General features: G+C 38.4%; 1 protein-coding gene across 1 annotated transcript; it reads left to right on the plus strand.

Annotated features, from left to right (window-relative positions):
• Window positions 1-9,459: 9,459 nt before the first annotated feature.
• Window positions 9,460-10,275, plus strand: LOC121418100. Its single transcript, XM_041611805.1, has 2 exons — window positions 9,460-9,572; window positions 9,969-10,275. The coding sequence occupies exons 1-2, from the start codon at window positions 9,460-9,462 to the stop codon at window positions 10,273-10,275; spliced, it is 420 nt and encodes a 139-aa protein (XP_041467739.1).
• Window positions 10,276-13,532: the final 3,257 nt, after the last annotated feature.

Below are 13,532 nucleotides of genomic sequence, written 5' to 3' on the forward strand. Positions count from 1 at the left end.
TAACACACTGGATGTATCAGCAGAACAAACAAAAACATGACAAAAGACCCTGGATGTCTGGGAAGTTATTATTGGCACTAAAACATTATATCGGTTAGCTCGAATCCCAGGAAGGTTTTTTTTTCTTTCTTTTTATATGAAAATATTTTCCTGTGAACAAATTTGGCAGGAAATGTGGTAAGTTATTAAACATCACTTGATTTTCTGAGACAAAAATAAAGCCTATATATATTTAGACAGGGACGGATCCAGGATTTTTCGCAAGGGGGGGGCACATTTTCCCGAGGAAAATTTGACACGAAAAAAAAGGAAAAGGGGGCTTTAACCAAAAATAAAGAGTCATTTCGTCCACAAAGAAATGGACAAGCAAAAAAAAGTCTTTACTTTCGAAAGGGTAGGGGCACACTTCTGTCTTAACGATATTTTTACATTACAAATTTTAATTTTGCCTCTCAAAGCCGGCCCTTGCCCCCCCTGGATCCGCCAGTGATTTCGGTATAAAAATACGCATCCTGTATGTATTTTGACGTCACTTAATTTAGTCGTTCGTCTTAATTTATGAGGAATTGACTGATTTTGTTCATTTTCTAGTTTTCATTGTAATCTAGCTACCGTTGTGTGTTCATATCCAATCGTGATACTACATCGATCTCTTAGCTGTGCGTCAATGTACACCTTGCTTCTCTCCACTCAAGATGTTAAATGTTCCAAAAGCCAATGCAGTATGCCTCGCAATTTACGCGAAGAAGCTTCTCCAGGAATGCTCCCCAGTGAGTGGAGAATGTGCATATACATTGCGCGCTAGCAACCAGAATCCATTGACGGGGGAACAAGATCCGTAAAGCATTGACGTCCTTCTGATTTATTAAAATCAATATAAAATCAAAATATTGTTGTATCGTCATCAAGTTTCATCTATGGTAACAATCTTGGATGATGTGTAGCCTATGCGAATAAATTTTGCTAAGGAACAACAAATCTTGCATTAAACATCCGTTTGGATTTTTTTACTGCCATAATAATGCATATATTTTCAATGTCCTTTTTTTCAACTTCTTCACCTGCAGAAAATTATGTAATTGACACATTATTGAGAACAAATTGACTTGATTTGTAATGGGTCATACATGGAATTGTGGTGGTGTTGTACCTTTAAGCACAAGCTCGATGGCATCTTGTTCAATGGTGCATTGGGTGAGTCTGAAGGATCAAATGAGGATCTACTTGTCTCTTGTAATGAGAGATCCATATATCCGGATAGAGATCTGTCATCGCAGGATCATCCCTCTTTGCACATCCTTGCTCTCCGAGTGCATGCAGGGGTGTTGCAACGCACCCCTTTGATTCTCTTATGGGCACGTTACGAGGATCAGTTTTTATTCTGTGTATGTTTCTGTGACTATATGATGTTAACATGCCCTTCGCCGTTTCATATTCCCCTTGCCTAAAAAAAATGCTAAATTGAGCACTAATATACGATCTCCTAGAGAATGGCTCCTATAGTGTGGCTGCACCTCAGGATTCTTATTTTCCGCACTTGGTGTATTGAAGAAAAGAAAATCAGTACTTTGGGGTGGTCAATGTACTACGTCGGTGTGCTGTTTTTAACAACCAACGTATAAAATCAGCACACATAAGTGCAGAGACTTAACGAGGACACTTTGGGACACTAATCTGTATCTAGTAGTTGAGCTGAACAAATGTCGATAAAATGGATTCATGTGTCTGATTAGTCGAGGTACAAGATACATCTTGAATCGTGTGGTTTCGAAACCACCATTGGCCGTTGTTGGTATTGGAATAATGTGAAGAAATTGGCAAGAGTAGCATATGAAAAGTTCATTAATAGCTATGTGCAACACTACCTTTTTTATATTAATGAAAATGATGGAATTCAACCGTGAGTCGAGGCTCCAAATTAGAAGATGATGAAAATATCACGAAACATTTGAAGGAGGTGAAAGATAGCATTCATGTGAATGATTGTATCAAGGGGTAACCTTCGCTCGGTCATTCACACATTACAGGAAACAACAATGAGGAGATAAGATAGAACGAATATACAAAAGATCGCATACATTCGTAATTCCGAAGCTTCGTTATTCCGAAGGTTCGGATATTCCGAAGGTTCGTTATTCCGAAGGTTCGTATTTCCGAAGGTTCGTAAGTCCGAAAACGAAGTGAGGTTCGTAATTCCGAAGGTTCGTTAATCCGAAAACGAAATGAGGTTCGTAATTCCGAAGGTTCGTTAACGTTCGAAAACGTAATGATTAACGAACCTTATTTCGTTTTCGGATTATAGAACCTTCAGAATAACGCCAAAAATGTTCGGATTAACGAACCCTTTTACGTTTTCGGATTAACAAACATCGAGGTATAGGCAATTTACGTGTTTCGGAATTACGAACCTTCGGAATTACGATGTGTAACCCAAAAGATATGGGCAAATTTTGAATCTGCATTCAAACATAAGTTGTTAATGATTATAGTAAAAAAAATAATATGCGTTGATATTTTTTTTAAAATGCTCAGCGGAATTTCCGTTTGCAAGTGCACTTCGGTTTTTAGAACAGTGTAGAAGGTCATATACTTTTAAAAGCAAAATGATATGAACATAGGCCGATTTTAAGTAGGCCTATTGATTCAATCATCGAAATTTTAAACCTTAATTACAAAAAACAAGTTTGTGTGATGAATCATGAATAATATTTCGGCCAGTGAGAAGAGTTTCATTAGAATCCCCTGGTCTGGAGTCATCCACATCACCGAGTATACTTGATTAGCGTTTCATTAAGCGTCTTATCGGTTACTTTAAGCGTCAAATTTGCCCTCAGCCAATCAGATACAAGTATATCACAGGCTTATAACAGTTGTCAATGGAAATCTTCGGCAGATTGCCTCATGAAACGCTCCCCCGGTTGAAGGAGCAGTGGGGGAGCGATTAAAGATGCATCTTTGTGAAATGGCTTGCAACACTGCATGGAATTATTAGTTTGATGTGACGACACGCACGCCTGACCTTTCATGGTTGAATGGGTGATGAAACGGCCTCCCCCAGTTAGGATATCATCACGGCTATTTCATTCGAAGTAAATTTGAGTTTGACCATGGATTTTATTAGTAGGAACAAATTGCTAATGAGGATTCTGCTATGTAGGTTCGATCATACGTCATCCTTTATTCCTTTTACTTTGCCTAGATGCTCTGGAAAACAAAACTTATGCCATGGTCACATTTGTTCTACGGCGGCCGTACGGCGAGTCGAAAACAGCCGTTTTAACATTTTTTGTCCAACTACATATCGGTGGTTTGAATCAAAATTGATAAAACGGCTGTTTTCGACTCGCCGTACGGCCGCCGTAGAACAAATGTGACCATGGTATTAACTACCATGTTTCTTAAGCTCCTCCTATTAGTAGTCGCGTTATTAACATGGAATGCATGAAAGATTAAGTTAGCTTGCGGAGTAGAATAAAGGTTCAAATTTGAATGTCAAGTATATGGCTGCCAAACTGAGGGTTGTACTAATTTGAATTTATCTTTTTGATCTCTATGCTGACGGTGGGCGTTAGTATTTCTGAGTCAGAGTTTCAAATTATTTATCATAAGCGAACTTTATTTTCAGTCATTTCAAGTTCTGTATGGTCTATTTCTTTCATCTGCTTGCTCCTGTCTCCGACTGTCTGACTTCTCTAAGTTTATTTTTTAATTCGTAATTTTTCTTCCGTTCTGAAAAAGAAATTGTTTCGTTTGCCAGTTTGCACTTCCGACTTTCCATCACCCCCCCCCCTTTACATACATGTCTTCGTAGATACCCTGTATATATTTCTTTGACCTTTTTTCTCGATCCTTCCTTCCGCCCCAACCCCCATCCCCTATCACTCGTAAAGTCCAATCTCCTTAGTCGAGACTCGCACGGTTCACCAGGCGTGGATGATGCCTCCCACATCCATCCATCCCTGGCTGAAGGAGCATATCCCTGCATCCATGCTCAAACCCCGCTGATCTCACGCCAGCAAGCAGGGGTATACCGTGAGGATGAGACGGAGGCGGAAACGGCGATGTAAACAAGTGCGACACGCCGTGACGAATGAGTCAATGACAATGCGCAATATGTTCCTTATAGTTTATTTTGATATCCTTACATTTGGATTTTAACGACCTTTCAAATCAATGGTTGACAAAGATGTTACGTGACAGACTGGGGTGATCCAACACGTTCCTTCCGATCAGTGTTTTGAGTATGACTGTGACACACACATATTTCTGTTTAAGTAATTAAAACTAGGATCACTATCTGAGTTTGTAACATTTAGTCAATTATATAAACACTATTGTTTGTTACTTTAATCATAATAATTTCCTCGTTTTCCTCGTAGGCAGACTCAAAAGCGGAACGGGGTCGCTAATAACTTTATGCACTTTGGAATGACTCTATGTTGGAATAAAGTGAAATTGACAACTGAAATTGAAATTGGAATAGACACCACCCGACCCTTTCATGACGGCATTAAATGTAGTCATGGTAGTTGAAAAGATAAAATTGAATGAATCATTTAACAAATGGATTATTGAAAAGATCGACAAATTAATCTTAAGAAATGAGGTTCATGAAATTATGAAAATGAGCAATATGATATAAATTATATTAAATAAGCAAACAATTCTGAATCATGCATATAGTGCCAATGCATGTAGATACCCCTGCTATACATGTATATGCCAAGCGTAAAGTACGATTTAAAATAGAATGTGTTACAGCAAGAGGTCAGAGAAATTTCCTATCTGACCAAGCTCTCGGAATCACGAATGGGATGTACGTGGTGGAAAGACGGCCCGGGATATCCTAGAAATTGACTTTACTAATAAACTTAAAGAACATAGACATGATAGATAATGTGAGGAAGGGATTGGAATAGCATAAGCGGGAAAAGAGAAGAGGAGATTCAGTTTAGGAAAACTTGACATGATATATTCGAGGTTTCCTTATCAAACGGAGGCTGGGCAGAAAAATGAATTTATGGCGTGTTTGATTTATATTTATAATAACATATAAAACATGTTGTCCTTGAATGTTGGTATTCATGCTTTAACAACGTTTTGCATTTCACGGCTTTATCAAACAATTTTTCAGATACAAATTTCGTAAACTTCTTTAGTATTTTGGTGAATATTTTCAAACAATCATTGCAGAGGCTTCACCTAACCTCAATTAGACAAGAAACAACTATCTTTCCACACAGAGCTCCGGTTCGGTACTATATTCCCTTGTGCTGCTGGGGTCATGGTTAATGGAATAGTTTTTTTAAAGAAGGAAATAATGGATGAGCCCAGATAATCCAGACAGGAATTATCTAGATGACCGAATCCTTAAAAACTCGCTGTAAACAAACATAAATATTGCCGATACTCTTATTCACGAGAGCACTAAATGCTAATACAGATTATTTTATAGGTTGTAGGGGTAGCCAGTCTGGTACAACTTATCGGATTTCGATGTAAATCTATTTTACTTGTAGTGATTAAAGCTGTAATGATTGCTTTTTAATAATGGGGATTATATTGGAGTAGCATTCTAACATTCCATTCTTAGGAAAGTTTCGTGACGGTTCTATCTTTATCTTTGATTAATCCTCTGTGAAAATTTTAGTGATTTATAAGATTAAGCGTTTTTATCTGGCACAACATGGTCCTTCTCCCAGATTTAATTATTGTATATTGATCCTGAAATAAATTATTCATTTCGTCCTTTGAGAAATGGTTTATTTTGCTATATAACCCCCCTTCCCCATAAATTGAAGGCAAAAAAATAAGAAAAATATGGGGACCTGACTGTTTTTAACTGCAAATTTTACCCATAAATATTTAATTTTATATTTGAACTTACATCCTCTTTCACACAACACGACGTTTCTGATCATTAATTTTATCCGGCAATGACGTCAACATTTGAAAATGAATTTTCTGTAGATTTAGATTATGTACACAAATTCCACATAGTGATACGAATGCTTCAGGAACTTCACGAGGATTGTAACGAAATAAAAATATAGATGAATGGCTGTAACGTACAAGTACTCAATTAAAAAGAAAATCATTTATCACAGCTAGAAGTAAAAAAATCATGATCTTTAACGTAATTGCCGAATGATCAAAGAAAGTCTAATGGTTTATTTTTCATTTTGTATCAGGAAGACGTTGGTATCTCGAAGCTGGAGATCACAGATTATAATCGCATCATTTGTGATACGTCATATCCTTCTGGGTCGTTTTCTCTCTTGTATTGACCTCAATCTGAGGTCATGAGGCACGCGCCGTGGTCTCGCGTGACGGACAGAATATCCCATCGGAATGTAGCCCTGATAGTCTCACAAATTCAGTCACTTTCGTATCCTTATCGAGAATACCGAAACGTAAATATCCAGTTGCATAATCGAGGGCACCGGAAGACACTTTCGATTGTTTATCATACACTGTTAATGTAAAAAAGAAGTTCTCTTCTTATTTTCTTTGTTTCGTTGTAATGATTGATGCAAGTTGACATAGATATCAGGCAATTGCCCATTAGGATTAGGCTTTATTACCTTACATATTTGATACGGAACAACGAGACAACTTTCGTACTTTGTCAACATCTGAGTCAGTCAGAAAATGGAAGGTTAATGATGATTGGTGGTGATGATGATGATAATGATGAAGATGATGACGATTGGTCTTGCTGTTGCTGATGACGGAGTAAGTCGTAGAAGACGAATCCTATTTCCATGAGTTGGTCTGTTAATCTGTTTGCCTTGATTAATGTTTGCAATCACGACACCACAGTTGTAGCCTATATTGGTGTCTGTATGAATGCATAAATGATATTTATGAAGGCCCTTTGCGGCTCGGAACTGAAGACTACGTGAAGTCCAGTTTCCCTGGCCCGTGTCGTATCGCCCGCAGGGCTTATCCTCTCGGTATGTTACCATGCCAATGATCGTCTGCGATCTCTGGATCTTATCGTGTCCCTATACACCAGTGTCCTGATATAGGGTCGTCTCTATTTAGTCAAGGGATTACTTTTTCTCTTGAGCCTTCTCTCTATCTCTCCCGGGAGAGTAGTATTATCTACTGCGCTTATGTCGGAAGATAATCGATTGGAGGACACGAGATGATGTTTTGAAATTTATTTACGCGACGTTCGGCACCCATTAACAGTTTATCGTTGTATATTTGCCTAAATTAACCATAATATGCTTGCACTAAACGTTCTCGGTATCATATATTACTGTAACAAAAAAGGTTACCTGGATCCCGTAGTACAAAGGTTAGCGATTAATCGTACGCTTGATATTCACGATTGATTGTACATTGTTGTCAATGGAATCAATCGTAGAAAAAATGTTCTACGATCATTGCTAAGCTTTGTGTTACGGGCCCGTGGTCTTACATGTATTTAAGGAGATGATCGAGCAGGGAGATGGAAGGCCACGATCAGACTTGATTTCTAAAACACATTTGCCGGATACAAGGTGTTCTAAATGGTTTCTATTGCATCATTTGGAGAAATAATTTCGGTCAAGATTATGAGGTGACCAGTCCTCCTTACAGTTTCAAAACACTTTCACTTTTTTTGTTTCCGTCTTCGATATAATTTTCACCCCGAGGGTCTTCCTTCTTTTATCCCTCATTCTGACCTAATCCATCAATATCCATTATCAAATCTGATTTTGAATTAAAAATTTGATTGATTTCATATTCGACAGACTGACAAGGTTCAAATCAAGCCATAGTACGGTGAATGGACTTTGAATATTGCGTGTTATTTTGTTACAAGATCAAAGAACAAGTTACAAACCGTGACCAGATCGCCTGACGCATTACCAAGCGATCGTTTCTGTCAACGGTTCTTCTGATAACAGTTTTCACGTTTCGCGGAAACTGACCGACTTTCTATTGTTTTTTCTTGACCAAGATGCTATTGTTTCCTTCAGGTCTTCTGGTTGGGCTGACACCATATTGCTCTATTTGGTGTTGTTTTTCCAACACGGTGTTTGTCATGATGTCTAGAGACCCTTGGTTCCTGTTGTCGGTTTCACTACCGGATGTGACGTCATTACCCATAAAGTTGCGTTGAGCGCATGCGTGTGTTGTTCGAACACACCGGGAACGGGACTTCCCTTTGTCTCTTCGTGTCTCGATGGAAATTGGCGCTGATTAATTTTTCCCAAAAATATTTTGTTATTTGGTACTAAACTCTGTGAATTATATATACGTCATTTTACACCGTTCCCTGCAGTAATATTAATGTATTTTCAGAGAGACAGAGGGGAGGGGGTTAATACTTGTGAGTTGGGAAGTGTAGTCTTCCGTTAGGATATACTCAATGACAGATAATTGTCAGGATTTTGTTTGACAGGGCAACTACTAGAATACTTTTCGTGTTATTCCTCCTCTTAAAATCGACATGTATATGTATCGATAGCTTACTAATTATAGTTTAACTATCCTGAAACTTCTACCATGCGAACAATACGTGTTTTTTCTGCAAGTATGGATGGTGGCACAATTTGTCTGTTCATGTGAGGGAATACAATATTTTTTTATCTTCCCTTATTCCATCTTACACCCATCCATTTATCATTAGCGTTATATAACTGATGTTAATTATTATTATTATTATTATCCACTCACATCGTGCTCACTTGAACCAACAACAGTCCCTATCAAATGTATCTTGGCCATCCAAGTTCTTGTGTACAGCAACAATCATATTGGTTTTTTTTATTGTTTTGGGGGTCATTTATATCTAGAGGACTTCCCATCCATAATGTGCACTTTATCTGGTACGCTCAGCAACTTTGTGTTTGGCTGAGATACTATTGTACTGTAAGTTGAAGATTTGTAAATTACGCAACTGACCAAACTGACGTCACATATTCATATTGCAATGTTGATTGCTCCGCTTTGGGGAAAGAAGAAAATTTGAATTGACGTTTATTAGTCTGCGGTGATATTTTTTTCGGCCTGTCGAGTCAAACTCATCCCGTGGTTATTTTATTCCTAATGCTAAGTTCACACCAACGGCGAATGCAGCGCTTTAAATCAGCGATCAATTCGGCGTCATTTTTTTCAACTTTTAAAAAATCTCACGATCTCATCAGATATGTTATGCTCTGATAAGCTCTGATGCGCTCTGATACGAAGTTCGTTCCCGCTTGTGCGACAAATTATTTCCCGAATAGCTACGGCTTCTCACGCTATGATGCCGATTGATCAGGATTTATTACGCTTTAAATCACGCTTTGATATGCTTTATTACTCTTTGATAAGCTTTGATGCGCTTATCACGCTTTAAATAACGCTCTGATACGATTATCAAGATCTCTTGTGCATTGATAGGGTCTGTCAAGCTCTGTTACGCAATGACGAAATTCGAGATTCTGATTGCATCCCGACTCTGATCCAGAGTATATAAAGATGCAGCAGATACACGACATCATTTCATCTTTGGCAGAAGAACGAGATGTGGAAGTTCAATATATACCAGACTATGAACCATCCTATGATGTAGACATGACCTTTGTCTCCCTGTATATAACTACATGATAGCCCTCTAGGCAGAGGAGAAAGAACAGCAACGACAAGAGGAGATTGAACTACCAGCAGGAGGGAGAAGACCATTCATCAGGTGCTGCTGGACCATGCAGGCCATGGCTCACTGAAGAAAGAAGACAGCAGTATACATGGTATATGGCCAGTACACTATCCTCTTAGACACACAACCGCGGTTAGAGGACCCTTTTGCCTTCACAACGTTCACCAGAGTAACCCCTGAGGTGTTCGATGAGATCCTTGCGAGAGTTGCACCAGTCATCCAGAAGCGACTAAGAGACTAACTGCAGGCACCCTTTGTCCGCTGGCCTGGCAATCACCTTGAGACATCTGGCCACTGGGGACAACTACAGATCACTGGCATATGGTTTCAGATGTGGTATCTCAACCATATCAGAGTTGATTCCAGGAGTGTGCAGGGCCATTGCAGAGGCATATAAAGATGAGGTCTTCAACATACCTACCACCCCTGGAGCATGGAGCACCCTTGCCCAGCAGTTTGAACAGAGATGGAATATCCCCCATGCAATTGGTACATTGGATGGAAAGCACACAGCCATTAAGAAGCCAGCAATCACAGACAGTCTCTACCACAACTATAAGGGCTTCTTCTCTATACCACTGCTGGCATTGGTAGATGCAGAGTACAAGTTCATCTGGATTGAGCTGGGAGGTAAATGACACATGTCTCCATAGGGCTGCCCCCATCATGCCCCCTCCCTGGAGAAAATCAGCTTGATACCCCTACTTCATCCAGGGTGACGATGTTTTTGCCCTGAAGAGCTACATGATGAAGCCATACAGCAGAAGAGGGATGACAGATGAACAGAGGATCTGCAACTACAGGATCTCAAGGGGGAGAAGAGTGGTGGAGAATGCCTTTGGCATCATGACCAACAGGTTCCGGTGCCTGTTGTGAACACTGGAACAGAAGGTAGATAACATCAGAGATTTGGTGGAGACTGCTGTGGTGCTCCACAACCAGCTGAGGAAGAGGGTGGCGCTGGCAGCCAATGCGGTGGACCACGAAGATGAAGAGCACAGCTTCGTACTAGGGGCCAGGGGAGGGGGACCTCACTGGGAAGATGTTCCGCAACCACCTGCAAGGGGGAACCTCGCCACTGTGGATGCCAGACATCAGAGAGATCATCTCAGAGAATACTCTCCAGTGGGTGCTATCGACTGGCAACAAAAAATGGCTGGGGTGGTACTTCCTGATTGAGTCAAGAAAGGAGTGGCTCAGATATCGTCAGAAGCAAATGGTGAAGATAAAGACTTTTGTGTCTGGGAATAAGAACATACTCCCATATGCACATTCGTTTTTTTTAATAAAAGTTTGAAATAATTTTTGTATTGTGTGTACTTGTGAAGATTTTAATATTATTATTGATGTTAATGTTGTTATGTATTTCATCTGCTTGTAAAAATATAAATACAGACTTTATTGATTTCTTACCCATTAAATATAAAAAAAATACTACTATTGTACATCAGGAGTGAAAATTTAAAGGAATCAAGTTGCAGAATTCGAAATTTAGACATGTGTGATTAAAGACTTTTAAAATACGCATTTTGTGTTAAATTGATTATTACAAATTATTTCAAATTGATTTTCTTACTAATTAAAAAATTAGATAGAAAATCAATTTTATAAAAGAGAACATAAAACAAAGGAAATAAAATATTAAACATTATTCAATTAAAAAATGAAATATAATAAAAAAAATAAATAGAAAAAAAATTTGTGGAAAACTTCAAGTTTTAAAGAGTTTTTCTATTTATTTTTTTATTCTATTGCCTTTTCTATTTTATCATGTTTTATACAGGGTGTCCCATTAAAAAATGCCCGATACACTTCTGGTCGTTTTTTTTCATTATTTTTTGTTTCATTGAAAAGACCAACTCTTCATTTAGTAATTGATCCAAAAATAACCAAATCACATTCAGTGGTTTTTGTGTTATAAGTACTTCTTGCAAAGGTCTGTAACCGGTAAAAATCAGGCTGAACGAATCCTTAACTGTAGGGCCTATGGGCAAAGTATCAAAAGTGGGGTCACCGCTTTGAACCAAGCTCTCTTAAACTCTGTTAAGCTTTCCTACGACTTTGATAAGCTTTGTGACGGCTTGATAAGCTTTAATACGCTCTCCCCGCTTTTCTCAATCCGTGACAGATCGCCTCAAATTTTTAAACAGTTTAAAAAAAATTGGCGCTCTTGCCGAATGTCCCAAATTGCTCAAAGCTTTCTCATGCTCTATTACGGTCTTTACGCTTTAATTAAGCTTTGTTACGCTTTGCCACCGCTTTGCACGCCGCTTTAAAGCGCCATCAAAGCGGCGTTGGTGTGAACCTAGCATTAGCATCGTTAGTGCATCGTTTATTTAATCATGCTACATAGCAACCTCAGAAAAACCTTTGTGCTTCTGGGAGTCATAAGGAAAGAAAAGATGTTTTAAAAAATACAAGTACTGTGTATGTTGTAGAATGATAAGCCTCGTCATCTCAAGATCTCCCATCCATTAATCATGATAATGATTTATACTGGAAACATTATCCTAGGAGGCTTTATTCATTATAATAAAGGAAACCATATCATGTTTTATCGTCTAGGGCGGGGACTGAAGCAAGATACCAGTACTTATGGGAAATTTTCTACCTAAAATAGCTGTTTTTATCATGTTCATAAAGTCACTGACGGTACACTTATAATGTTTCTTTTATAAAAAGCAAATGTAACGATCCTGGAGGCAGAGGGATTCACCTTTTTTTTATAATTTCAAAAGGTCTCCAAGAGTTCATGGATTTATTTTCTTTTTCATCAACATAATGATATAGATTTTGTATTTGCGAATCGAATTAGGAGTAGCAAAAAGGATGCTTCGACGAAATTTGTTCTTTGAAAATACGATTTTCGTTTGTCAGTTCGTTAAAAGAAGGAAAAGATTAAAGTATCCCCAGTCATCAGATCATACTTCCCTATACCAACCACTGCATTGTGTGTGCTCACTGTAATTTTGTTTCTCTCCCTTCGATTTTATAGGATAATTTTATGTTTTCTTACTTTTGGCGGAGGGAGGAATCCCAAACTATTGTTTGTATATTTATTAATGTTGCTCTGCTTTCATATTACAAAAAAAATCCTTAACAATACAAGAGTAGGTCTCGTATCGTCCTTAAACTCTTCGACTTTGAAGATAGCACATTCCTTCTTGATACATATCGTTTCCCATTTGATTTTTCACAATATGGCATTTTTTTCTTAAAGATAATGGTGAAACATCAAATAATATTCTCTTCCTTGTACCCACTGCAAAGTGAATGCGCTCTGCGCGTATATCATGTTTGAGGGCCCCTCCCCCAATTCGGCACCACTGCAGAGAAATGATTGGCATCTACATGTGTATGTGTGAGTGAAGACTTCCTGGTGCAATTATGTGTTCCTTCTACTTATTCCGTACTTTTCTCATAATGCAAATAGCAAAAACCATGAAAACCCTGTTTTCAAGCAGCTAAATATTACGAGGATGCATTGTAAAACTTATCCGTTTTGGCAGAAAGAGGGCGGCGTGACGATAAAGAACAGCTGTACATGAAGGTCATAGGTCACATTCAACCCTCAAGTTCAGAGGAAGGGGTTTATTATCATATATGTGTCAGGCTATGGGGGTAAGGTCAATTGAGAAGCCTAAATGTGATAAATGAAAGTAGAGATACATCTAGACATTAATAGGCAAACAGGACAACCTTTGTTTTTCATGGTTCAGCAAAGAACAATTATTGATAACAAAATTGACTGAATTATTCACCTTTATAAAGTTTGTATTGTACTGGTACGTGTCTATGACTTTGCTCGAATTATTTTTATTTTACGTGACTTACATCGATGCATAGAATTTTAGATAAGTCAAAAATTCACTTCCTCCAAAACGACCGCCCGTAA

This window comes from Lytechinus variegatus, chromosome 7 (assembly GCF_018143015.1).
Source record: "Lytechinus variegatus isolate NC3 chromosome 7, Lvar_3.0, whole genome shotgun sequence".
NCBI lineage: Eukaryota > Metazoa > Echinodermata > Echinoidea > Temnopleuroida > Toxopneustidae > Lytechinus > Lytechinus variegatus.

Coding starts and splice junctions, on each gene's coding strand:
- LOC121418100 (XM_041611805.1), top strand. CDS start 9,460: ATGCAGCAGATACACGACATCATTTCATCTTTGGCAGAAGAACGAGAT. Junction 9,573..9,968: donor GACATGACCTTTGTCTCCCT/GTATATAACTAC, acceptor ATATGGTTTCAG/ATGTGGTATCTCAACCATAT.